This window comes from Anoplopoma fimbria, chromosome 13 (genome assembly GCF_027596085.1).
Source record: "Anoplopoma fimbria isolate UVic2021 breed Golden Eagle Sablefish chromosome 13, Afim_UVic_2022, whole genome shotgun sequence".
Classification (NCBI taxonomy): Eukaryota; Metazoa; Chordata; class Actinopteri; order Perciformes; family Anoplopomatidae; genus Anoplopoma; species Anoplopoma fimbria.
The window spans coordinates 20,203,817-20,231,813 of NC_072461.1; the positions used below are offsets into that span (position 1 = coordinate 20,203,817).

General features: G+C 40.0%; 1 protein-coding gene across 2 annotated transcripts; it reads right to left on the bottom strand.

Moving 5' to 3' along the window:
- Positions 1-784: 784 nt before the first annotated feature.
- Positions 785-27,997, bottom strand: hk2 (hexokinase 2). 2 transcript variants are annotated; one of them, XM_054611664.1, is made up of 18 exons: positions 27,710-27,997; positions 24,544-24,706; positions 23,818-23,966; positions 21,862-21,981; positions 19,082-19,177; positions 15,789-15,888; positions 12,632-12,815; positions 11,245-11,406; positions 10,052-10,285; positions 8,678-8,982; positions 8,410-8,558; positions 8,146-8,265; positions 7,174-7,269; positions 5,993-6,092; positions 5,665-5,848; positions 4,027-4,182; positions 2,171-2,407; positions 785-1,821 (listed from the first exon to the last, which is right to left on the bottom strand). In XM_054611664.1, exons 1-18 carry the CDS (start codon positions 27,770-27,772, stop codon positions 1,677-1,679), a joined length of 2,763 nt encoding a protein of 920 aa, XP_054467639.1. In that variant the 5' UTR covers positions 27,773-27,997; the 3' UTR covers positions 785-1,676. The 2 variants fall into 2 exon arrangements, with proteins under 2 accessions (XP_054467639.1, XP_054467638.1); XM_054611663.1 differs by having other exon boundaries at positions 15,789-15,900.

The following is a 27,997-nucleotide window of genomic DNA, read 5'->3' on the forward strand; positions in this document are numbered from 1 at the left end:
AAAGAGACCAACAGCAGCTCAAGCCCAACTTTATTATGACAGTCTTTGTTTGATTACACTGTAGAGTAATAATGATCGGATTTGCAAAATAGCTGTTATTAGTTGGAATCTAAGTGACAAAGCAGACAATCTGTTGTTGGCCGAAGCTTTTCTGTAATTAAAGGATATGTTCTTTTAGGAGATACTTAGTTTTATTTTCAGGAAACAGAAAGATTCATATTCACATCGAGGTTAATCCAACATTATGGTGTAATCAGTGGGGTAAAAAAATGCCCTTGGATCCAGTAATTACAAATGGGATTAATATTTGTTCCATACACAAAGATGGATTGTAGTGATAATATGATGTTGGTTGTCAATCGTTTTAATAAAACAATTCAGGAAAATTACCGATTCTCACAAATGTATTAAAAATCTCTCCCTGAAGCTGCAGACACTTGCCATAGAATAATATAATTTGTTAAAGAAATTTGAACAACGTACCATCCAAATGTGATACAAAGGAGATAAATAAACAAAATTAAACAAACAAGTCTAAACACAAAGTAGAGACGAGCCAATCCCTTCTTAACCTTTTGTATTCCCTCCAACTACCCAACCCAGGAGAGCCACTAAGCCTTGCCCTTTACTTTCTGAACACCGTGTTTTAATCATCTCCCCCCTCCAGGTTGGCAATTAAGGGTCCCTGTGGTTTCTCAGACTCTAACAGTGTTACTGAAAAAACATGTTATATGAATAAACTATGGGTAAATAATCTTAGTCCAGTCATTTAAGTCTTTTCTTATTGATGGAAGATGCTTTATTCAGAGTGAAGAGATGGAGAGTAACACATTTCATTTTTATGACCTTTTTAAAATGTTTATACTTGTATGAGGACAACATTTGATATCAATGATAAAGTAAAAGTTTACAACTGCATTAAAAAGTATTTTAATTTAAATATTGTGTTTAATCATTCTTAAAATTGATGTGAAACTACAGAGCCCAAATAAGAAAAAGCATTATATAACAAAGTATTCCAAATACAAGAATCATGCAGACAGGGTTCATTTTGTAGATCCGAAGTGAAGTTGTGATTGTTTTTCCAGCAGAAGCGATTCTCGGTTCTGTTGTACCGCAACTATCAACAATGTCCTTCCAGTTTCCTTTATTTCAAGATATGCTTTTGACTTTTATTTTGAGGTACTTTGTGACTTCAAATCTTGAAAAGTTGCTGTATAAATAAACATTTCCAAACTTAACTTCTGTAGAGGTTTATAGTCAACACAGATGGCAGACATTATTAAAAAATATGAAGTCAGCTGGGTGGAAACCTGCAGCTTTGAAGTTGCAAATAAAAAGGAGGGAGTGTAAAAAAAAGAAAAAAAAGAAGAAGAGCTCCACAGCTCGTAACAGTCATATTTCACAGCAGGTGCATCTTCTCTAACAAACAAGCTAAACCGTAATTTATGAAATTATTCTTCACCGTCCCATCAGCTAACACAATAAATATTTATTCTGCAAACAAACAAAAAGCTAACACCGACATATGTGTATGTGAACACACACACAAAACAAGTCAGATTAAACATTTCAGTACTAAAGATCTAAACTCAGGCCAAGATGTTTGTAACGTTATTTTGTTAACCTCAGAAGGAGTAGCTCTGGTTCTACCTGTCCAACGCAGTTCAGATGATTCATTGCTGACCTTCACTCTTCATCCTATAGGCCACAGCTGTGATCAGCGCTGCTCCCTTCCCACTTCCATCCTCTGACTTGTGGAAAGTCACCTGGCACTGTGGTGCTAAATCTTGCAACGTCTCTTGCATGATGCTGGAGAAGCTTTAGGAAGCGGGGAAGGAAAAGGAAACCAAGGTTACGTGAAAATCCTTTCATATTTGATGCAAACTTGGTAACTTGGTGGTAAAGAATGAATATACATATATAAAAGCGCCTGCTAAATGACTGTAATGTAATGTAATGTAATATATAAAGTTACTCTAAAACTCAAACTCAAAATTGAGGAAAACTTGATTTTGATTTGACCTTCCATGTGGTCCATCAATTATAAGGATGACCAGCTGTGCTTGTGAAAGTCGAGAACAGCTGCGTGAACAAGTCCTGACAAACCAAGGCGTAAAGTTAACTTATGCAGATTTAGTACTCGTGTTTGGACATGACTGCTCCTTACTGAGGGTGCGTCTTGTAGAGGGTGCCGTCCACTCCCACGGTGATGGAAAGTTGATTGAGGTTGCGGTTCTCTCGTATCTTGTCGACCACGGCGGCTAAACCAGCTCCGCAGAGCTGAGCGGCGCGGCGTGCGACCACACTGCACACCTCCTTCACCAGCACGCTGTCGTCACACGTGGAGCTGGTGAGGCCCAGGTGCTGCAGGATGGAGCGGACCTGTCGCATGGCCAGGCGGTCACTGTTGGGGTCAGAGAGGTTTAGGGTTATACACATGAAAGAGATGGCTAACATGCACAGTGTGTGATGGACTTTCTTTTGTAGCAATGATTTTAAGTCATTCAACCGGCTATAAATGGGTGATATTACTGTATGGTCGAAAGCCGTTTTGTTGTATTGACAGAAAACATGATTAAACTGCACTTCATCTTTGCAAAAAAATGATTTAATGCAATGTTGAGTACTTTAATCTTCATGTAAAGACACTGATATTGTCATGATTTTGTCTTTAGTTTAGTATTTTGAAGTTCCCTGCCTCTTGTGTCTTGTGTTCATTTCACTTCCTGTCTTTGTATGTTTTCCCGCTTTTGTAATTGTCTACCCCGCCCCTGATTGAATCCACCGGTGATGCATTAGTCTTGTCAGCTTTGTTCTGTTCCCTTTGTGTTTCTCCAACCTATCAGCTTTCATCCTGCCCTCATGTCTGCCCACCTGTGTCTTGTTGTCTGATTAGTTTCTTGTGTATTTATAGTCTTGTCTTTTGTCTGCTTTGTCAGTTGTTGGTTTGTCTGTCATGTCTGCTGTGTTCCTGCATGTAAGTTTGGTTTTGGACACTTTTTCCCTTTGATTAAATAACAATTCATTATTCCTCGGTTCCTCATGTGTAACTCTTCTGAAACCTGACAGATATATGTCAATGGTAAATGGACTGTACTTGTATAGCACTTTTCTAGTCTTCCCGACTTGAAGCGCTCTAGCTTTATTTCATCATTCACCCATTCATACAGTGATGGCAGGCGCTACCATGCAAGCTGCCACTTGCCCATAATACAACTCATTCACACTCATTCATACAAACTGCGGACCGCCGATCCTCTGAAGGCGACCCCGCTCTACCACTGAGTCACAGTCGCCCATGTGCGGCCATGAGTGCACTGATCTAATCAGTAAATGAGTTAACTTTTACTCTCTGTTGCAGCGCTAGAATTTTTTCTTTCTTGAGGGGATTGCTGTCAGAGACTAGTTCGATGCAACCTTATTTGTATTTGTCTTTCATCAGATTGGAGGAACATGAGGTTATTTTCTGAGCAGAAAATATTGAATTATATCAGACTCGTATCATGGTTGGAATTAAATAATGTGCCCACTGTTATCACCTCAAAATGAAACACATACAATGAGACCAGTAAGCTCTGCGCACACAGCACTTCATTCGGGTAGACTTAAATCATGCCTTATTGCTTTTTAATATCTCGGTATTACTTTCACACAATATCTATTGCTTCTTATTTCCATCCTCCTTTTTATGTTTCCATCTCCTCTCGAAATAAATGCTCTTCTCCTAAACAGTCTTGAAGATTATTTGAGCGATGGAGCCTCCAGAACTTTATTTTCAATTATGATCCATTAATATCATTTTTCATGTTTGACTCAAACTTTTCAGTTGTATGTGTATAAATGTGATAAGCTACATTTAATATTCCTGAAAGGTTACACAAATACATTTAAGATTTAACTTGTTGATGAATAACCGTCTCTATTAGCTACCTATCTATTTATTTAGAAATAAGACTATTTCAGCATTAGCACGCATCTCCATGTGCATGAACAGGGTTACTGAGACTAGTCTGTAATACTCACCTTTCAATCTGTGACAGGAACTTGGTCTCGAAGATGCCCCGGGTCTTGAGTCGCTCAGACAGTGTGCCTCTGAACAGCAAGCCCTTATCAGTGAAGTCTATCAGCACATTCCTCACTATCTCCCCCAGGTACATGCCACTGATCATCTTCTCATACCTTAGAGAAAAAAGACACACAATCTGAAAACTTCCCACAGCCATTGTTAACATTGACAATATTCAAATTAATTATTATTTACTATTTCTATAACCCTTTTTATTGTAGTGTCACAACCCCCAAAGAGATTAGTTCTGACTTTATTTTCATGAATAAACAAAGACGTACTGGCAGTCCCCGTTAGTCACTTAGACACAAAACATGAGTGAATAGGGTCCTCTTTGATAATACTCCTACTTATATAATTATGTGGTTCCTGGTTAGAACAATAGGGCACAGAGAGCAAACAAAAGACAAACTGTCTGCACAGCTGCTTCAGGACCATGTTTAGGTGGAATTAATTATCAAAAGATACAATCCTGGCCAATGCTATGAGCACCTCTTATTATTGTATTTTCTGCCATGGAATAATGGCATCTCATCAGTCTAGACCAGCTTCTTTTGAAAGGAAACTTATAACAGCCTAGTCTGGAAGGTTGCAAAGTCCAGGGACGTAGATGTTTTGCACCGCAAATATGCAGATGATGTCCCTTTTTAACAGAGTTTTCTGTCTGCAGTGAGTGGAATAGCGGTTACATCTTCAGCTTGTTTTTGAAACAAATTTGTTTCCATTTGTTTACTGGTTAATTCCAAAACATGCCTTCGTATTATGTGCTTTTCTCTCCCTTTAGGATACAGACGAACCAAAAGTGACTAGTTGAAGCCTTTGGGAGAAGAAATCCAATGCAGAGGCATGACAGCCAGGTGAGCAGAGTGAAAAGCAACGTTCGAATTAATCGACTGTGACCTCGAAGAACAATCAGCCCATCGGACATCTGCTGTGCATCGAATCTATACAAACATAAACTTCAGCTTATTATTTACTACTACTGAATATGCCTCTAAAGCAGCTTGGCACAAACTGTATCATTGGTGAAGCAGTGGAATCAAAACAGCCAACTGCATTTAGATTGACAGCATAATTAATCTGCCCACAAGTGGCCGATACTGCGAGGTGTTGGCAGCGCCTTAAGTCCTCGTTGCCATAGGGATATTGGCAGTGTGTTCGCCTCCTCTGCAATATAAGCTGGTGTAGAGTTTGTTTCTATCCTCTGGGTTGAAACTAGTTTTTGGTTTCCTTCATATTAAACAACATCCCCTTCTCATCTACTGCACTTTTGATTTCGCACTGCTATTCTCATTAAAGTAAATCAAGTCACAAACTCTAACACACTTAGTGCAAAACACCCACTTTCAGGCTCCATATATGGACTCTCAAGCTACTCAGTGTACTTTACACACTGGTTATATTAGCTGCAGCATTCCTCTTTTACAAAAAATATGTTTCCAAGCTATTTTCTGTTGCTAGGCTGTACCTCTGTGGCCATCTCTGTGGCTGTCTGTCCTTGGAACCTTCTTGCTTATTAGAAAAAAATAATATATATATATGTTTTTCATGGGAAAGAAATGTCATTTTAGTGTCATAAACTACCAATCCAATACCTCTGTTTCCCAGGATTGTTAGAGCAATTATCGACAATGCGATCAAACTCGGTGCAGAAGTCATCAAGTTCGCCATTGTCACCAAATGCTCCCCACTCCATGTTGACACACATCCGGCCTTCATCCCCCTCGACCAGTTCGATGTTCTGCATTTCCTCCATGAAGCACGCATTAGTCCCTGTGCCTGAGTTAAAGAAATGTGACATCCTTCAATGTTTGCTCATAATGAATTGATTATAATGTTTAAAAATGTAAAAAAAAAAAAAAAAAAAAAAAAGACTGAGACTGGCTTCCAGTTAGGAGGGGGGGGACAGACAGACAGACTTACCAACGATGAGTCCCACCTCACATTCGGGGTCTTCATAGCTGCAGGTCATCATGGTTCCGACTGTGTCGTTAACCACGGCCACAAAGTTTAAGTCAAATTCCTGGAAGCAGTGATAAAGTGATCAACATCTATAATACTGTGAACACAGTCGTAGACTAATTGTTTGCAATTACAATATCAGATATATAGTAATGAACTGTTCCATATTAAAGGCCCCTCTCTTTATGATAAGTCTGTCTTCCCTTTTTGACATTGTTCCATAATAACCTTTAAGCATATTGTATTCAAGTGATCTGAGAGGAAACTACTTCTGCACATCCTCTTGACTCCGTTTTCTGGATTTAGAAAAAACTGCTTGTGACGAGAGACCTTGGCCATCACAGGTCATTTCAGAGACGGCGTTCCTATTAGCTGTTCTACAAATGCATTTCACAGATCAATAGAAAATGTTGCTCATAGTTAGGCTTCTGCTAATTGTATCCAAAGGCTCACGGTTAGCAAAACACTAAACTATAAGTAATATTTTGTCTCCATCTCAGACAGGTGACTTTTATAAAAAAAAAAAGTGGTTCGTCTGATGTTACTTAAGCTTTAGAGAATGTACTGATTGTATTATTTTCTAAAGGTTGATATACAGTAAACACATAAATTATTACATTTTAAATGTTATGTCAAAGCCCTGACAAAGCCATGGTTCATATACATTTGTTAGACAGACTTCTGTTTTTACATCTCCCTCGTAGTTTTGTTGTCAGAGCAGGACATCTTACGCCTAAATCAATTTTAACACTACATGGAGTTTGGTGGCCATTCCTAGAAATACATGTAATAAACCTTAATCTAAGCAAAGATCTAATAATCCAAAATAGAACAGAAAGTATGATAAAGAAGGATTACTGGGATAACCATATAGAAGTCATAGATTTAGAGTTACATGTCCCCGTTACAGCAATAATGTGATTTAAAAACATGCATTGTAAATAATAGTTTTTCTAAACAAATGCCAGTGCATTATCCAGATCCCATAACAATGGAATACATATCATATACACATTATTGTAACTACATGCTGTATTATGCAAAGATTCAAGAGAGAACCTGGCTTAAAATGAAACCATTCCCCATTGTTTTAACATTTCTCAATAAAGTTGAGACAAAGGATTTGTGATGCGTTTACTGACCTGTCTGCGGCGGACAGCCTCTTTAAGTAGTAAAATGACATCTTGTCCCTCACAGCCACTGGCTTTGAAGCCCTTTGTCCAATTCAGAAGAATGCCCTGAACAAATGACAATATTGATTTGTGTGAGAGATTTTTAGAATCTACTATAAATTATAAATAACAGAATTTAAATCTAAATTAAAAGCTGTTTGCGACGATGAAAAATGTCGCCAAATGTTTCCACAGTATGATGATGAATGAAGTTTGCTTTTCTGACGTCTTTGTTTCTGATCAACCCGCTCAATGTCAGTTGATTATAGTAATTAACAGCTTCTCCTGCAACAAACCATACACATTTTCAAAATGTGGCAGATATTTAGTTTTACGACATACTTCTTTTCATAAATCATTTTCAGACACGTTAGAAATGTTGAAGCTCATCTACTGATTTTGTGACAAAGGTTTGACCTCGTTTTCCTCAAAAGCTCAGTGAGTTTTTGCTTGAGTTAGAGGCATTACAGAATTAAGGAACCTGCTAAAGCCAAGGAAAGGGGAAAAACAATGAGTGGCTGTCAATATCGTGTCACCTAAAGGTCATACAGTCACTGAAATAATTAGGAAATGCTTCGATATGAAAACATGAATAAATCTAGAATCCTATTAGCCTGTAATTCAACTTGCAGAGTCAAACAGTACAATGTCAACATAATTGTGCGTAACTTTAAGTAACTATATGTAAGTATAATTTTTGGAGGGGTTTTCAAACTTAAAATTTGCTTCAAAGTAATGAAATATACAATCCCATTGGGGATAAACTAAGGCTCGGATAACAGCAGACTAATTGCACATGACTCCATCGACAGTTTTTGCCAACTTTATGTGATTAACACCAGAAGTTAAGGAAAATATGCAAAACTGCTGGTAGATTCAAAATGTTGCGATACGAATTATAGCTAGTCTTACACTTTTAATGAATATTGTATCAGACATTACCTGATCCAGTTTGCTTTGATGACAGGGGAAGGAGAATGTAAATCCCATAGGTAAGGATGCTCCTTTCATGCCCATGTACTCCAGAAAGTCGGCGATGCAGTACACAATGTGGCTGAAAAGCTGGCATGCAAAAGAGACAGCAAATGCAAAAAACAAACAATACAAAATGAACATATCTTTATATAATGCATGCAGGATGATTCAGTCATTGGAATTCTTTTTTGTTAGAGGACTAGTTTCAAATATTGAAAGAGAGGTTCATACCTCTTCCCCTGTGCCCTGCATAGTCTCCTGTGGGATAGTGTATATCTTGTGATGCATGTCCACATTGTGTCCCTTCCCACTTTTAACTCGCACCAGCAGCACCCGGAAGCTGGAGCCCCCAAGGTCCAAGGCTAAGAAGTCGCCATGCTCTGAAGAGGACAACAAAGGCAAGAATGCTGAATAAATACAATAAAAGCTTAATAGAAAAGAGAAACTTAAACTCAATAACAGGTCAAGTGGAATATCTGATTTTCTTTTATAAAGCTACCTGTTCCATCTGGTGTGGCTCTTACAAAGGTGGGAAGCATCTTGAGACTCGCCTGCTCATGGGTTTGCTTTGACAGGCCTCGCATCATTTCCTCACTCATTCGCGTCTTCACCTCCAGCAACTTTTCACGGCTCAAACGCAAGGTGTTCAGGATGCGCTGACGCTCAGCATGTTGAGCAGCAAGGCGGTATGCTACTGCTGTTACCATGGCTGCGCCTTTCCCACTGCCACACTGCGACTGTAAAAAACGCACATCGCAGTCCGGCACAAGTCGGCGTACCATCTTGTGGAGCCTCCTGGAAAACCTAGGACAAGTGGATACAACTTTGATATATCTGTGTTGTTTTGTAACCACCTCTGTTATCCCTTTTCTCTTGCACAAACAAGCTCAATAAAGTATACTTTCTTTTCCTTTTTCTTTATTTATGCCATGTTATTTTACGATTTACTCCTTCCAATCCAATGACAAAGCTACGAGAATAGAAAGTTGAGTAAAGAATAAGAAAAACTAGTAGCGTAAGTGAGTGGTAGTTATTACTGTATAAATAACAGAAAGTAACATACTACTAGTTTTTTGTCTCAACCACAAATCTATGGGTTCTTTGTCTGGATTTCCTCTCTCTCCCTCTATCCAACACTCACCTTCACTAAGAATACAAAATTCTATAACTAAACATTAACTAACTAATGTTGTGAATGGTCAGATATTATACGAGTGTAACAGTTTTCAAGACGAGACCAAAATGCATACTGTGACAGAGCAAACTGAATTTAAAGGTTGTCTTTTCAGTTGGATATCAGTTGCCCTGTTGATGTAGCAAGCACAACATCAACAACACAGGTATTTAACAGGTGAGCAGACAGGCAAGGAAAACATGGAACTAAGGCAGATACGCAATACAGCTGACAGCAATTTCTCTCACACTAAAAGTCTTATAAAAATCACCATCCATTGGTTTTTTTTGTGGGCTATTTTGTTTAGTCAATGCTGACGTTATTAATCAAGCTGATGAACTCAGCCACATCTTTGCTGACCATTGGCCTCACAGACTTGTTGGTCTGATATTTAATCAGCATTGCTCGACACTGAAGGACTTGAGGGACACAGGTCATGCACTCTCGCTCAGAATGGTCCAAACACCATCAAGACATCTTTGCTTTTCTTTGGAATCGAATTTCGTTCCTACAAAAGACTCCTTTTAGAGAACTAGATGGCCAAAAGGCGTTATCATTTTAAATGGTAAACACAATGAAAAGTGGATATATGCTTTCACATATCCGGATTCCATCATGGCCATTTTCCGTGTGCTATTCAACCCTATTCAGCTGACCTTCATTCAAGTGTCTGTATGTTTGCGTTTGTGAGACACTTACTCTGGATGATTTTTGTAGACAGAGCCGTCCACTCCAATAGTGGTACGCAGCTTCTCTGCTGCTTTGTTGTCCCGGATCTGCCGCAGAACCGCCACTAGAGTGGCAGCACACAAGTGTGCGGCTCGTGTAGACACTATCTGACACACCCTCTGAGTGGCTAGGCAGTCCTCGGCCGACGGGTCCAGACCAAGGCCCCGGAGCACTTTCTCTGCGCTCGCCAGACCTTCCTCATCCCTGAAGGTAAAGCAGAATACAAATAGTATAACTTTAAATCCTCAGTTTGATTCTGAAAAGTGTCAGTAGCCTAAAAAATAGATGGATGAATGGATACGTGACGGAAGAATCGAACTTAGATTGGCAAAATACTACAACTTCCACAACCAACCGACTGACAAACTATGCAATGCATATGGAGCAGTGTTAAGCAGGGCATCAACATTACTTGAATTCCATTCAGTAATATCCTTAAAATTATTCTTGAAAAGGACAAACTAAATGGCAGATTTAGCTTTGGTGTTTTTCAAAATGTCAAATAAAAATGTTTTTCAACAAATAGGTTGAAACAATGATCATTCCTGTTGACACCAATCCTATGATGGAGCCTTGCTTTACCCTCTAAAAGATAACGTTGGAACAAAGTTGAGGATTAAAACACAATATTAGCACACCCTACCTCAAAATGTTTGTATTTATAATAATAAACGATTATTATCATTTTATACTGTCTGATCTGGGATCTGCCTGCATCTACTGCTATACTTTACTGGCCTACAAGTAAGACTTTGTATATTCAAGTTAGTCAGTGATTACCAGCTTGACCTACGCATGCTGTCACTGTCTGTAGAGTTATCTCACAACCATTGGACTTTTCTTTGATCTTAAAGACGTCTCTTCAGTTCTAAGTGAACACTATCTGCTTCTTTTTTTTTTTTTTAAACATATATTTATTGGTTTTATACATTTAACACAATTTACATACATAAATGACCCTTCCCCCAACCTGAACATATGGCAGTATATAAAATAACAATAAATAATACAAATATCACTTGGAAATAAATAATGGCTAAATTATGAGTTAAAACATAAATTGAAGAAGGACCAAGATTCACTATCTGCTTCTTACTTTACCACTCTGTCATCACTGCAGCTGACTCTCTCAAACACACCCACACACACACACACACACTGACTTGTCATTCTCGATGGCATAGATGTCGCTGGTGTTGAAGCTTCCAGTGGTGAGGAGCTCGGCTGTAGTCTTGCCCTGGAACAGCAGCTGCTCTTTGGTCATTCTCAACAGGATGAGACGCACCAGCTCCCCCATGTACAGGCCACTGATCATCTTCTCAAACCTGCACACCAACACAAGGAACTATTGTCACATCCTTAAGAGTTTGTTGAATACCTTAAACAGACCTAAAAAAATAACAACATTTTTACACATGCACAACCAAACACAGATGCAGCTAGAAGATCCTGAACTCTCATGAAATCAGTGATGTTTCAATAGGACAGACACCTCCTGATATATATGGCTGTCTAAAGGACTGGATACATTTCACATTTACCAATCTTGTTCTATTTGATCTGCCTTTGACAGCAGGTAATAATATCCAGAGTAGCATAAAAGAATCCAAAATACCCCCAGACATTCCTGAGATATTAAGTTGACATGAATGAACTGGAAACAAAATGCTGTTGAATCTCACACTCTGTGTAAAGTAAAGCTATATCGGGGTGGTTCCACAAAGTACTTCAGCTTAAACAATATTGGATAAAGACAATTAATAGAGATGATATTCCACCTACTGCTCACCCAAAATCATAATAATACACCAGACTAATTCACTGCTGAATTCTACAAACATGTCGGGCCTCACCACAAGTACTATTCTACAGATGGAGACAAATATATTTTTTCATCTTTTAACAAGCTTTAACTAGGCTTAATTACAGGGCAGTAGTAATACAATAATATCTATCTATCTATCTATCTATCTATCTATCTATCTATCTATCTATCTATCTATCTATCTATCTATCTATCTATCTAAATATAAATTAAGGTATTTACGATCACGGAGACTGGATATATCCATTTTTGTTTTAAAATACTAAATCAATTAAACTTAGGATCATACTGGCCAGGTGGTGTAGTCAAGTGTAAACTAAAATGTTAGCAATAGCAAGGATTATATCCTTTGAGTGCTTTTCAAAGTGACATATCAGTGCAGAAAGTGTTGTGTTTCATTGACAGAAGGTTAACAAGGCATCGATCTGTTGTAAGGATAAATCTGAGTTGTGAGTATGGCATGATAATGCTGTGGAAATGTGCATTATTATGAATAATACATGACAATTGGTATGCAGTTTGCATTAACAGCAAATTGAAATAGGAGTAGATCAGACAAAAGGGAGTGATCAACTCTAAAGTGTCATGAATATACCGATATTAATAATAGAAATGACAAATAAAGGCATCTCTAATACATTCATTTTCTGCAGCTAACTTAAGGGAAGCCACTAGGGAGGGATGTTTCATGTTGTACCAGGTAAGAGAAGTTCAAAGACACTCACAGCTGCTTGCCCGGGTTCAGAGAGCCTGCATCTATTTCTCGGTCTATGTCGGTGCGCAGGTCCTCCAGGGAACCGTCGTCTCCAAAAGCGCCCCACTCTGTGTTCACACACATCCGGCCCTCATCACCGTCCAGCAGGTCAAGGTTCCTCATCTGCTCCATGTAGCAGGCATTGGTCCCCGTTCCTTGAGCGAAGGGATGTTAGCATAAAAATTACAAAGTAGTTCTCATTCAACATGTTACTGCAGTATCGGGGTGCCCACATATATCACATACATCAAGGCTGAGTCCTCAGACACAGAAGTCCTGGTTCAAAATCCGACCTGTTGCCTTTGCTGCATGTATTCTCCTCTCTCTCTCTCTCTCCCCTTCTCAGTCTATCAACAGTCTTGGTTTGTTTCATAGGGTGCATTTTTTATCTAAAAAATATTTCAGATTGCAGATATCTTCACAGAAATGTTACACCGCTCTCAGAAAATCCACCATCAGCCCTGTATTCAAAAAGTAAAAAGTCCTTTGCCCAAACAACTACTGCCCAATACCACTTACAACCATCATCATGAAGTGCTTTGGTCAAAACCTTCATCACCTCCCCTCTTCCGGACTCACTGGACCCACTACAATTTGCATTTTTCATGAGCCTGATGCCGTAGGCCTCAACCAGGCTCCCTCCCACCTGGACCAGAGGAGCACGTATGTCAGGATGTTGTTCATTGACCACAGGGTCTGCGGATAGGCACCACCAGACTCTCCACCCTGACTCTAAAACCAGCGCCCCTCAGGGCTGCATGCTCAACCCTCTCCCTGTTCTCGCATGACTGCAAGGCCAGAGACAGCTCCAACATCATCATTTCAAGTTTGATCACCAGCGACGATGAGACGGCCTGCAGAGGTCAGAGTCCAGAGCAAAGTCGATTTTGGACCGCCATCTCTATCAACGGGACTACGATGGAGAAAGTCCGCAGCTTCAGGTCGCTCGGGGTTCATATCAGCGAGGACCTGACCTGGGCTCCTCCTCCTACGCAGGCATGGGAAGTCAAACATGGACTCCAGGATACTTCTACAGGTGCCCCATTGAGAGACCACCCTGACCGGCTGCACCACCAGTTGCAGTTGCACCACTCTCAAGCGTAAGGCTCCTCAGAGAGGGTGGTGAAAACTGGTCAGCACATCACCAGGACGGAGCATCCACCCATGGAAGACCTCTACAGCCACCGTTGCAGAAAGAAGGCCAAGAGAGACCCAAATCACCTCATAGGCCACAAATGGCTCTGCCTGCTTCTGACTGGCCCACAATCTGAGGGACAGCTTTACCCACAGGCCATTAGGACGGCTGAACTCTCGACTCCGTAGAGCATTCATTGGTTTTCGTATGGCATTGACAACACAATGTCTTTTGTATTGATTCCATTTATGTTCTGCTCTTTGGCCGACTTCAGCCAACCCACACAGTTTTTCTATTTTTATTTTTTTTAAACAATTCAAGTCATTATTTCCTTGATGCCTCATTCAACAAGGTGACCTACCTGCCTTTTCGGAACTATTTATTATTTTAATATGAATCACATAATTATTCATCTCTTTATGAAAGGCCAATTATCTTTGCTGGAGCTAAAGTCGTGGAGCTTTGCTGAGAATAGTTGTGAGGAAAACACATGTACGGGGATGTAAAAAATGAGAAAATAAATGATGGCTCAATTAAATCTAGCTGCTTCAGTCACATGAAACCTGGTGATGTGCATGCTCGCTCACTGTCACGCTCTCATGGCTTACTGGGGCCCTTGACTAGATCAGAGCCTTTGTTAATGTTAACATCAACACCAATGCTTTCTTACTGTGACATGTCAAAATGTCTGCGGTGAAAAAAAGGATTTGTCCCTCCTTAACAGGTGAAACAGGAAAGTTAGGCGTATGTCACTCAAGCAGTTCGTGCAAACAAACAGTGTTTAGCACACATTTTTGCCTAATTAGACTGTGTGGGTAGATTACATATAACTATAAACGACAAATGTTACAACTAGCATTATAACAGGCTGACGTGTGTGTATGATCTAACAGTTAACTGCTTCCCCAACAACAAAAAAGTAATTAATTGTGGGTGTTCTAGGCATTGAGAAACCTGTGCAGCAGAGTAATGGGATCTAACTGGCAGATTAATAGCAGCATGTGAATCCAAGGAAACACAAGTCTGTCCACATTTTCCCCCAGAACAAGACTGGGAGTTAGCAGTGACAGGACCAGCAGTGAGGGGATAATTAACTGATACAAACTGGGAGAAACCTAAAACGCCCTGTGATAGGCTGGCGACCTGTCCAGGGTGAACCCTGCCTTCGCCCATTGACAGCTGGGATCGGCTCCAGCACCCCCGCGACCCTTAACTGGATAAGCGGTAACGGAAGATGGATGGATGGAAACTGGGAGAAACCTAAAACATGCAACAACAGAATAAAGGCTACTTGTATGTTTAAGGCACTGCCCAGGCAACAAGCTCTTTCCCTCTAGGAGCTACAATTCAATTGAATTGTAGCTAGTAGCTAGTTAATTAGTATAATTAAATTGAAATACATGGGATTTGACATGAGCACTAAGTCGGACAGATAAAATGAAATAACACCATGACACTTCAGCAGAGAGGACAGTCTATTTGTAACGTGTTATCACATGTCAAGACACAGACTGAGAGTCTATCCTTTCCTGCCCTCTGTCTGCTTCTTTTTTATTTCAATCCACACATTATACACTTATTATGCTCACATAAACAATGAATTGTAGCTTGCAGCACAGGAAACAAATCTGAATGAGAAACATAACAAAATGCAGATGCTTCCATACAGTGCACGGCACGAGGGATTACAGTAGGAAAACAATGTAAATGTTGAGCCGTTTATAAATTATGCTACAGGCTTTAAAGTCACCACATCTAAACACAACTTTACACCTGTAGGAGATTATTTTACTGCCTATTAACATGGTTATGTTTGCTCCACCAACATTAGTACAAAATGGGCAAATGTCGGCATCCCCAAAGACTCTTCCCCTGAAATGCTGCTCAGTAAGTTGTGTTTCTTCCAGCATCAGAATTCCGAATACTCTGACTAACTGGCATGTGTGCAAACGACTGCTAACTTTATCAAATCCTTAAGTAAGTCTGGACTCACCCACAATGAGACCAATTTCACAGTGATGATCATCGTAGCCACAGGTCATCATGGTTCCCACTGTGTCGTTGATTACTGCCAAAATGTCAACGTCAAAGTCCTGCAAAAAGATCTAATTTTATTGTATTCGTCAAAATCAGCACCGATGCAAAGTTGTATAGCTGTGGCAATATGCCAAATATAAAATATGGTTAACATACAATATTTTCCCAATATTGAAAGTATTACAAGTCACTATTAGTTACATTTAAGCAGGTAAAAAGATCATAGATTTGGACCATTCAACACAAGAAGTCTGGCTTTGTTTTTAACGCAAACATATGTTTTCCTTAGCATCTAACCATTAGATTGTCCATCACACAAGTGGAAAATCTTTTAGTGGGCAAAAGTGATTATTTTCCTTTTGCAAAGATTTATTTCCCCAAAATGTTTTGAAACAGTTGCAAATATCCTTGGCTGTCTCCTTGGTTTGACGTGGATTGTGCCACTCTAGTTTGGTTATTGTGGATACACTTCAGAATCAGTGAAGTGTCCGACGACCCTTTATAGCTCGAGGTGTCAGTTCACCTCGCCGTTAACCGCGCCACTTGCACAATGTGCGTGCAGAGGTGTCCAACAGATGTACAGTTATACTTGAGTAATTACTTAAAGACACTGCTGTATTACCTTAAGCAATAGAACAGCAAAGTTCTGGACCAGGAGTTCGGGAACACCTTTATCCTTATGAGGGCTTGGCGATAGGGATATATGTCACTTCTTGTCTTATTAAAAAAAAAAATATCTATCTATTTGGAATATCCACATTGTAAAACCTATTTTTGTATATTCCTGTGTGAATTAAATAGAAGTACTTTGTATTTTCTCAGTTTTCTGGTCCGTGTCTGACTTTCTTAGGAGCTCTTCTTGTTTTAGTTGGATTGAGACTGAGACCCATATCCACATGTTGAGACACCTGTCTCTGTCTAGCAAAACAGACGTTTGCTCCAGGTTCTCTCCCACATGCTGGGATCTGAATGTAAATCATCGTCCAACTGATGTAAATATTGCTGTGACGCAGTTTGGCTGCTGGTTTCAACATTGCATAGAAACAAGAAAGAAAATGACAGCCCTGGTTCTAATCCAAGAATACTGTTGGAGAAGGCAACTTCCTGCTGTGTTTGCAGACACATCCCTGTTTGGATGTGAATGCACCTCTAAGGCAGAACCTTTACTTAGTTCCCACATTTGTTTACTGATCCCGCTGAAGTGGATGTGTTTGCACATAAGCCACAAGCAATCTGTTGGCGAGTATCAATGTGTGTTCAGACAGAACTTGCAAATGTTTCCATCGTGTTGAAACATTTTCAACTCATGCATACACATTTGCGTCAATTCGAGCCTTCCGAGCAAACTGGCATGTAATCTCGCAGCTTTTCTCAGTATGCAATTTCGCCAGCTTTATGATTTGCTCATTATTCAACACTCTCCGGCACCTCTTCAATCTCTCCCTGAGGTTGAAGAAGGTGCCCACAATCTGGCAGACGTCCTGCATTGACCCTGGAGAGACTGGTTCTGCGGCACCTGAGGACCCAGCTTACAGCTTTCCTGGACCCACTACAGTTCGCCTATCTGCCACACATCGGGGTGGAGGACTCCATCATCTACCTGACGCACAAGGCCCTCTCTCACCTGGAGAAGCAGGGAAGCACTGTGAGAGTCATGTTCTTTGACTTCTCCAGTGCTTTCAACACCATCCAGCCCTCCCTACTGAGAGAGAAGCTGCTGGAGATGAACCTGCACCCCGACACCACTTCCTGGATCACAGACTACCTCACAGGCCGGCCACAGTACGTCAGGGTGGATGGCTGTGTCTCTGAGTCTGTGATCAGCAACACCGGCGCACCCCAAGGAACTGTACTGGCACCGTTCCTCTTCACTCTCTACAACTCGGACTTCCGCTTCAACTCTGGTTCCTGCCACCTCCAAAAGTTTTCCGATGACTCCTCCATTGTTGGCTGTATCACCAGGGACAACGAGGAGGAGTACAGAGGACTGATTGAGAGCTTCATCACATGGTGCAGCAACAACCACCTGAAACTCAACATCAGCAAGACCAAGGAGCTTGTGGTGGACTACCAGAGGAACAGAAGCCCCCCTGTCCCTGTTTTCATTCAGGGAGGAGAAGTGGAGAGGGTTGAGTCCTACAGGTACCTTGGGGTGCAGATAAACAATAAACTGGACTGGACACACAACACGGACGCCCTATACAGGAAAGGACAGAGCAGGCTGTTCTTCCTGAGGAGGCTGAGGTCCTTCAATGTGTGCAATAAACTGCTCAAGGCAATCTACCAGTCTGTGGTAGCCATCGCCCTCTTCTTTGCTGTGGTGTGCTGGGGTGGTGGCATCAGGACTGGAGATGCCAACAAGCTCAATAAGCTGGTGAGGAAAGCCAGCTCTGTGGTGGGTCTGGAGCTGGACAGTCTGGAGTCAGTGGGTGAGAGGAGGATGAAGGCCAAACTGAGAGCCATCCTGGACAATCCCTCTCACCCTCTCCATGAGGAACTGTGGCAGCTGGGCAGCTCTTTCAGCCATCGGCTGATTCTACCAAAGAGCAGGACGGAGCGCTTCAGACGCTCATTTGTGCCCACTGCCATCAGACTGTACAACAACAGCGGAGACCACAGTCTGTCATTATGCTGACCAGCCCCCCCATGTGGATATACTGTACATTTTATTTTTTTAAATTCTGTTTTATTTTATTTTTTTTATTCTATTTTTATTTTATTTTTTTATTGTATAATATGTGTATTTATTATCTGTTTCTGTGTAGTTGAGCTGCTGCAACACCCGGATTTCCCCATGGGAATCAATAAAGGAATATGAATATAATAATAATAATAATAATAATAATAAAAGTAAAAGCCCCTGAAGATGCGTCTTCTCAATATGTGGGATCTAGGAACAAAACTCAGTAATGAAACGCTACTGACAGGAAGTGAGTCAGAAGTGACTGGTGCTGTGGCCTGCTGCTCGTCAATGAGAGCTGCCAGGGCTGTCTCTAGCACTTATTGTAATAAAAAAAAAAATCCCTGAAGCTACAATCAGAGAGGGTCAGAGCAGGATAACCCTCAGATTGAGCCTGTCTGTTATGCTCAAGAACATGTTTTCTTTCAGGTCTAGGACTATAACCTATTTTATTTCTTTGTGTTATACCCATAGACTACAAAAAAAAGATTTCTAGGTATTTTTAAGTTTTGGGGAAATGTACGTAAATAGTACACAATGTACCATGAAACTAGAATTGCTACACTTACCCCTCTTTTTTTGATGGATTTCCTCAGAAGGCTGACCACATCCTTTCCCTCTACTCCGTTTGCCTTGAAGCATTTGGTCCAATGCACCAAAACACACTGCAAATAAAAGATAAAGACATACAGTAAAACAAAGATTATCTGCCTGTTTCATTTCAGCCAGGCTGACCTTTAAGCTATTCTCCTTTTAGTGACAAGCCGGTCCTCAGAGTTTAAATTTTCTTAAAAATATATATTTAACTGAAATACACATTAAGGTGAAAATCTGATAAGGGCATTTTACTAAGAATAATAACCAAAATGTATGAAAGAAGTCTAACATTTAAGAGTTTCTAGCAGTATGATGGAGCAGATGGAGTTTGAAATGCGTGTAAGTGTTTCAATTCTAAACATTTCTTACATAAATAAGAATGGATCATTTTTGCAAGAATATGTTGAATATATCATAAAATATGAAAGCAAGCAATAATTTCACTATTTAGGTGAACTTTCTAATGTTTGAATAGAGTTTCTACCTTGAAATTTTTTTCAAGGTTTTCGTGTTATTCAGTTCTCCAGCTTTGTCAGTAGAATGAAACCTTAACGAGCGTTAAACCTATTTTTCTGCATTTGATTCTTTACTTTTGTATTCCTTTTCCATGAGATTGTGAAGGACAGTTTTTTGTGACATGTTTTTTCTACTTGTGAACCAATAAACTTAAGTGACCCTCTATTAGCCACCAAACAAATAACAGGATGCCGGTGCGATCGAAGGAGACAGTCGAGACATGTCCAAGCTTGTGTTAATATCCACCTTCTTTGCTCAACAAACGCAGCTGGGCTCTTTTTGTTCACTTCCATTTTACACATTGAGTTTGACGTTTCATCATTTTATTTTAAGAAAGTGGTTTCCAGGCTCCTCATAACAGAAAACAGTTACTATATAAATATATATAGAGAGAGAAAGTTCAAAACCATCATGGAGAAAGAAAAACATTTAATAAGATTCAAACAAACAAACAAACAAACAAGAAAACAGGAGTAAAAAAAATTCAGAATGTAAAATAAAATTCCAGGAAGCATTTGAAAGAGAGTTTAAAAAATAAACAATCTTAAATTGGGTAGTTACAAGTGTCCATGCAGAAATAAAGGATGAATAAAAAATTGTGTGATTCTGTTCTTTCTAAAATGATAATTCCTGTCTTTTATAGTATGCGGTGAAAAACAATGTATAGACTCTCCTCTCAATCATCACTTATGACCCACTGAAAGTGTGTGTCAGGTGCTTCCTATCTGTATTTTCTCTCGCCTTTCTTGTTTTCCTGTGTCTCTTTCTGAACGACAGCCTCAGGGCAGTAGGTGTGAATCCCCCGAGCCAATAACAGCGGGCAGGCGAGCTCGCAACTTTATCAAACGTTACTGTGTCTGTCTCTCTCCTCTGCTCTCGATCTGTGTCATGATGCATGAATAATTAAGCCTTTATTATTAGCCTGCCTTTGACCCATCCCGGAGGAGCAGTGGGCTGCAATGAAGTGCCTGGGGAGCAATTTTGGGGTTGGGTGTCTCGCTCAAGGACACCTCGGCATGTTGCCTGTAGAGGGGTTCGAGCCACCGACCTTGTGGTTGCGGGTCAAGCGCTCTACCTCATGTGCCACAGCCGCCAAGAGCTGCAGGTCTGTGTGTCTGTTTGAACCGGAGCGGGGGTGAGACACACACACACACGCACACACGCACACACGCACACACACACACACACACACACACACACACACACACACACACACACACACACACACACACACACACACACACACAGCATGAAGTGTTTGCTTCAGCAGCATTCATTCCAAATCCGCTAATGCCGCACGTTCACGGAGGGTTGTGAGGAGGTGAAGGTTGTAATCATTTTTGTTTTAACACATAAAACAATCAGAAAAAAATTGCTTTTGTTTCTCTGATTCACTGCTTTGTTCGCTCTCTTCATTCACTCTGCTCTCTCTCTCTTGTTTTGCCGGGCAGGAAGGGGCAACCTTGACTGGTTTCTTAACAAACAAAAACATATATAAATGCTGTATAAATAAAATAAAGCTTTTTCCAAGTCCCTCATGACGATATTTACAAATATCCCGTCAATGTAAATTCACCCTGATCAAGTTATTGTCAGTGTTTTTTGTCTCGGTATAATCCTGTATCGTCCCATCCCTAGGTGTGTTGAACATCAAGGGGTAGGCGTGACTTTGAAGCTACCAAGAGAAAATCACTACAGCTGCAGTCAAGCAAAGAAAATCTTGGTCGACTGAAATTAAATCTAATCTTCAACTTCTGCAAAAAGTCTGCACTTTACTTGACGAGACTTGATCATTTTTAATCGGTTAAAAAATATATATAAATTATATATGATATGATATATCTCTAAATTGTACTTTTGAGTATTAGGTAGCGCACAGTTCATGGTTTTGTTCAAGCTAAAGTTAGCACTCATTAGGTGGTTGCCTACTAGCAACAATTTTCAAAAACAGCTCTGTTTGATCAGGCGTCTCGTACAGATAGAAAGTTTTTTTTATTTTATTTTTTACAGTTTTTCAACCAGTAAAATGTGCTCTGGTTGATCAGAGCCTAACAAAACCAATGAGTCTTTGTATATTTGATTGATTGAACAGCTCCTGTTACAGACAAGACTGCACCCATTTCTATTGCTTTGGACATGGCTAAAACATGTTTACAAGACTGTTTACAAGACCATGTTTCACACTTATCGTTAGAGAATTACTTGAAGTAGATAAAAGAACTTCTAAATCACTCACCTCATCCAACTTGGTCTGCTGGCAGGGGAAAGAGAAGGTGAAACCCAGAGGAAGCTTTTTATCCTTTATGCCCAACTTCTCCATGAAATTAGCCAGGCAATCAGCTATGTGGTCAAATAGCTACAGGAGAGAGGAAAGGTCAGTTTTCCCATCAACCACCGGCTGAAAAAATTGAGGGGTTTCATTTTCAGTGTGTGTGTGTGTGTGTGTGTGTGTGTGTGTGTGTGTGTGTGTGTGTGTGTGTGTGTGTGTGTGTGTGTGTGTGTGTGTGTGTGTGTGTGTGTGTGTTACAGTGCAGTTACTAAACAGTCTACAGTTGGGACCCAAGCACCAAAAGTGTGTTGGCAACCTATTATTTCATTAGGCTCCTTTCTTCTTACATTTTTATGCATTTGTCGTTTCTGCCCGGCCACAGAGATGAGATGTCTCATCAAAACTTGTTACTAGGTGGGAGCCCGTTGATGGTCACATTGACAATTGACAACTAACGAGACAATTGCTGATGCTCCTATCTGGTTTAAGACATTCATCTGAGTGCATAATCCATTTCATTCAAGTATAAACAACCTAATCAGTAATCATTCATGAGTTATCTACTAAATATGTGTTTTAGTTAGAAGTAAAATATCATAGAAACCAGAGGCTCTTCTTCCTGTCTATAAATTTACACACCTGACACCGGATGAAAGAAATGGATGAATGTATTGTTATTCAACATGAGCCACTCCATTTCTTGATTAATTTAATCAACCAATGGTGTCACGTGCACTGAATATAATCCAGTCTGTGCACACATCATTATTCTCCTGACAAAAGCTTTGCTCTGCTCACACTGAAGGGACTGATGTTATGGATAAGTTTGGGTTCCTAAAGCCGGTTATAAAATGGAACCTGTTTCTAATCTCCGCCATAATTAATCTTTAATTGAACCTTTTAACTCTCCTGGTTCTTTTTTATTAGCATAGACAAATGTTGAAAATGTTTGCAGCAGTCTTTATCATCTATAACCACCTCTGACCCTTGTTGCTGGGTCAGTCCAGACCAACTCATCAAGACCTCCCAGTTCATGTCATGGATTTACTTGGAAAAAAATGATGTGAAAACTATTAAATTCATTGGACCTTGCAAAATCCTACAGCTGTACTCCAAATACTTTTCTGGATTATGCTTTTCTTAAGTTTGTGTATTCTATTGTTTATTTTACACTGTATTGGGTGTCAATTTACACTGAACATACAAATAACCCTAAGGACTATTTGCAACATGTATTTGTGTGAATAGTTGTTGCTGAACATTTTACAGTAAACAGTTAATAAAAAAATATATTTTTTAAATGGTAAATGGACTAGTATTTGTAAAGCTCTTTCTCTAGTCGTCCGACCACTCAAAGCGCTTTAATACTACATGCCATTTGTCCATTCACAATCATTCATACACTGAAGACACAGGCTACCATGCAAAGTGCCACCTGCCCATCAGAACTAGCTAACATTCATACCCATTCATACAGCGCAGGCACAGCCTAAGGGAGCAATTTGTGTCTTGCTCAAGGAAACATTGACATTGCCTAGAAAAATGAATATCTCCATTCATTTTTAATTTCTTTCAACCAAATGTTGATGCTGTTTAGTATAATTATAGTTCTATAACATTTAGATTTTTTTCTTTTGCTAATTACAACTTCTAAGCTGAAACAAAAAAAATTAAGATAATTTATTATTTAACCATAATTGTTTTTTATTTTATATCTAACTATTCTGAGGTAGATATTTGTAATATGTTGACGTTTCTTGGATGTTCAGTACAACTTTCAACCCAGCCCAGTAAAAGATAAGCAATTGGTTAGAATACAATACACAATTTAAAAATGGTTTTCACTTAAATTTTTACAAGGCAATCCATGACATGTACTGTACAACACATTGTTTGAGGTACATATTAGCTGTGTGTTATTACCTCTGACCCGCTGCCTCGCATTAGGTGTTCAGGAATTTCATAAATCTGATTTTCCATCTCCACCTCTTGCTTGCCATTCGCCATGACTTTGACCAGGAGCACCCGGAAGTTGGATCCGCCAAGATCGAGTGCCAGGAATTCACCTTGCTCTTTGAACAAAAACAAAACACAAAATATAATCACATACAACATCATGTCTCACATATCTCACACACAAACATTCAAGTTTCAACTAGAGTTACCTTCTCCAGCTTCTTTTTTTTACTAAATTACATTCCATCACTGAAAATCTGTGTTTATTATGTGAAAAATATGTGAAAAATAAGTATTGACAACTGATGGGTGTCAAACATTAATGAAGTTCCAGCAACGACTGTAAGTCTGAGAAACATACAGTGCAAACCATGGTCTAAACAAAGAAACATGAATCTTCGTTGTACCTTATGTGTTTTTGTGAAAGAAGTGCCATCTCATTGTTACAGTAAAATCTAGACACTCCATCTCCTCCAGGGTTATATTAGGACTGACGGGATCCAATTGTGTCATGCAAATATACAAACAGCATGTCTGAATTGTTTAACTTTAAGAATAAGGAAAAGTTCTGACTAATTTGCTAGAGAGGAGTTCAGGGGCTATACACACTTGGACAGCAGTCTTATAAAATTGGGTCTAACATGTGTTCAATGAACCCATTTTATACATTTCCCGTTTAAAAATGGGTATTACCTGTTCCATCAGGAGTGGAGCGCACAAACGTGGGCAGCATCTTGACAGCAGCTGTGGGGTTGGTGTCTCTGCACAGGCCTTTGTCCATCTCTCGTCGAAATCTTATCGACAAATCCATTAACGTCTTATCTGACAGCTGAAAATGGTGCAGGTATTTGTCCACCTAAGACATTGTAGAGAGGAAAAAAACGTTACATGCGAGCTAAGAAGTTATATACAACAGTAGAGCAGTGAGTTACATAAGTAAAATTGTAAATACATAATGTTATTAAACAAATTACAAGCACAACTATAAATTAACAAATATATTACATTAAAAATGGACAGTTCTGCATTGAGAAAAGCTCAACAATTCTTTAGAAGGGTTCTTTTATTTGATAAGTTTTTTATGCTGTCTGTAAAGAAGGGTGTGTCGGTAGTAAGTGTATCAAAGGCATGGTGCACCTGCAATAGATACAAAACAACCTTTTTTGTTTGCTCAAAAGCCATTCTGTTTGTATTGCTTGCTGATACATAGATGTGAATATTTTTAATTAACTGCTGACAAAGTTTTGTTTACTGGCCCAGATAACATCCCTGGTTGTGTACTAAGAACATGAGCCAACCAGCTTACTGATGTCATCACTGATAATAATAACATATCACTGTCACAGGAGAGTTTTCCAGCCTGCTTCAAGACTGCCACTATCATCCGGGTACCCAAAAAGTCTGCAGTGTCCAGTCAAATGTGAGGAAATGCCTACCGCCTTGTCGCACAGCCCCCCATTCTGAAGTGCTTTGAGATGCTGGTTCTCCAGCACATCAAAAACAACATCCCAGCCAGCCTCACCAGGTTGCATACAGAGCCAACAGATCCAGAGAAGACACAGTCTCCTCTGCTCTCAACTCAGCCCTCACTCCTCATGAAAATAACACCTACATCAGAATGATGCGAGTTCATTTCAGCCCAGCATTTAACCCGATCTGACCCATGAAACTGATCGAGTAGCTCACTCTAAAACTGGATAATAGACTTCCTCACAAACAGACCCCAGGCAGTTTAAGATTGGCAGCGTAACTATAGTGTTTTAAACCAGAGTCCCCCCAGGGCTGTGTATTCAGCCCCCTCCTGTTCACGCTGTACACCCACTACTGCTACCCATGACATGAGGAAAACTCTGTTGTTTAGTCTGCAAATGCCACAACCATTATCTGCCGCATTGCAAACAGTGATGAGAATTCATATTACATTACATTACATTACAGTCATTTAGCAGACGCTTTTATCCAAAGCGACTTACAATCAGTATCATATCATTCATCCATTCACACACTGATGACAGGCTACCATGCAAGGTGCCACCATCAGACTCTAACTAACATTCATGCAACATCCAGTCCACACCGATGGCAAGCCTTCGGGAGCAACTTGGGGTTAAGTGTCTTGCCCAAGGACACATCGACTGCTGAAGCCGGGTATCGAACCACCGACCCTCTGATTGGAGAAATACCTTGCTCTCCACTACGCCACAGCCGCCCCATATTGAGAGGAAATAAACAATCTTGCAGAGTGGCGCTCAGAGAACAACCCACTGCTCTGCGTCAGTAAAACCAAGGAGCCGTTTGTTGATTTCCTAAAAAAAAAGGCAAAGACAATCACCCCTGTCTACATCAGTTTTAAGTTCCTAGCATTCAGCATCACAAACAACCTCAAATGGGCATCACACATCTCCACCTTGGGGAAAAAAAGTTTATAAAAAAAGCTTGTAAAAATGATAACTAACGTGTGATAGGAAGTGTAATTAAATGTGTGAGAGGTATCATTTAATGATGTTTCTCACATTTATTTCTACAATCTGGCTTCAATTAACCACCTCACCATCTTTGTTGTCAATTTCCCCTGTCTCCATGATGTGAGTTCCCGTACATGGGCTAGCATTATGTATCAGAACTTTTGCATGTGAAGTGGCATACGCCTCTTTCTCTTTTTCTGTGTATGCAAATGATTGGCTATTCTACTAGGTCACCTTGCCACCATGGTCTGCACATTGAACAAATACCTTGCATACTTGAGAACACAAGGTCCTGCTGGCTCACCTCACAGGAACACACTGTCGATAGTAGACTGCAATGTGAAACCGGAGATAGTGCATAGTGGGGATGGCAAAGTTAAGCCAGAAATAGCTTGATGTGAGAAGGCGTTTTCCGATTGAGACCGTGACAAACTGATTTTTCCCCATCTGATGTTATGACACCCAGAAAATGCCCGGTCTACTAACTGGCTTGTTTTGTCTGACACAGCAAGTAAGCTAGGGGTAAGGAGTATACAGTACCAGTCAAAAGTTTGGACACACCTTCTCATTCAACTACTTTGAAGAATCTAAAATATAAAACATATTCTGGTTTGTTGAGCATTTGTTTGTTTACCACATAATTCCATATGTGTTCCTTCATAGTTTTGGATGTCCTACAATGTAGAAAAAAATAAAAATAAAGAAAAACCATTGAATGAGAAGGTGTGTCCAAACTTTTGACTGGTACTGTATATGGGCCTGGCATTAACCAAAGGAACAGGGGAAAATGCTATGTTTTTTTTACTTAAAGTGACACTAGAGGCCCAATAAGAGTGGAGACAGCTGAAACCATCCTAAAAAAATGAACAACTCAGGCAGACATTTGTGTACAATGGCAGCAAACAGCAAGACATATAGGTAAAGATAAGATAATCATTTATTAGTCCCGCAGCGGGGACATTTACAGGATTACAGCAGCATAGAGGATAGTGCAAACTAGAGACTTAGTAAAAAAATAAAAAAAAAAAAAAAAGATCAAAAATAAGTATTATAAATAAGCAAATGAGCAATAAAAAACAGTAAAGAATCCACAGTAACTGAAATATTATATATACAGACAATAAAGAAAAGCACAGGTGTTGGTGTTTAAAAACGTCATGTTATTCAGGTGTGTCCAGGTGAGCCATGGCAGCGTGCTCCAAATGTGATGGATTGAGCCAGAGGTGACGTCATCGCGTTCATAACATCCGGAAGTCCGGAATACCTGTCGGACCCGTTTTCACTTTCACACATTGACGTTATGCGTTCATATACCGCTTCATTACAGACCCAACATCCACCCCCCCCAAAACAACAACAACAATGTGTGAGTGTTTTAACACACCCGTACTCACCTTGTGCGCGTGCTCGTCGTGGTGCTCGGGACAGAAGTTGCCCAAAAGACTCGAGGCCAACATCTTACAGTGATGTGTGTGGCGACTTTAAATCCTGCTTGTCCGCGCGCGTTAGGCTTAAAAGAAAAAGTTGATCGACAAAGACAGCTTCTTTAAAGTATAATGTTTATGATTAATTCCTCTCGCCCGCTCGGTTTCTTGTCTAAACTCGGGAATTCAAACTTTAAAGTTAGTAGTTTAAAACGCAGCCGCTGGGAACTTCCAGCTTCCTGGAGTTGATAGTTTGTT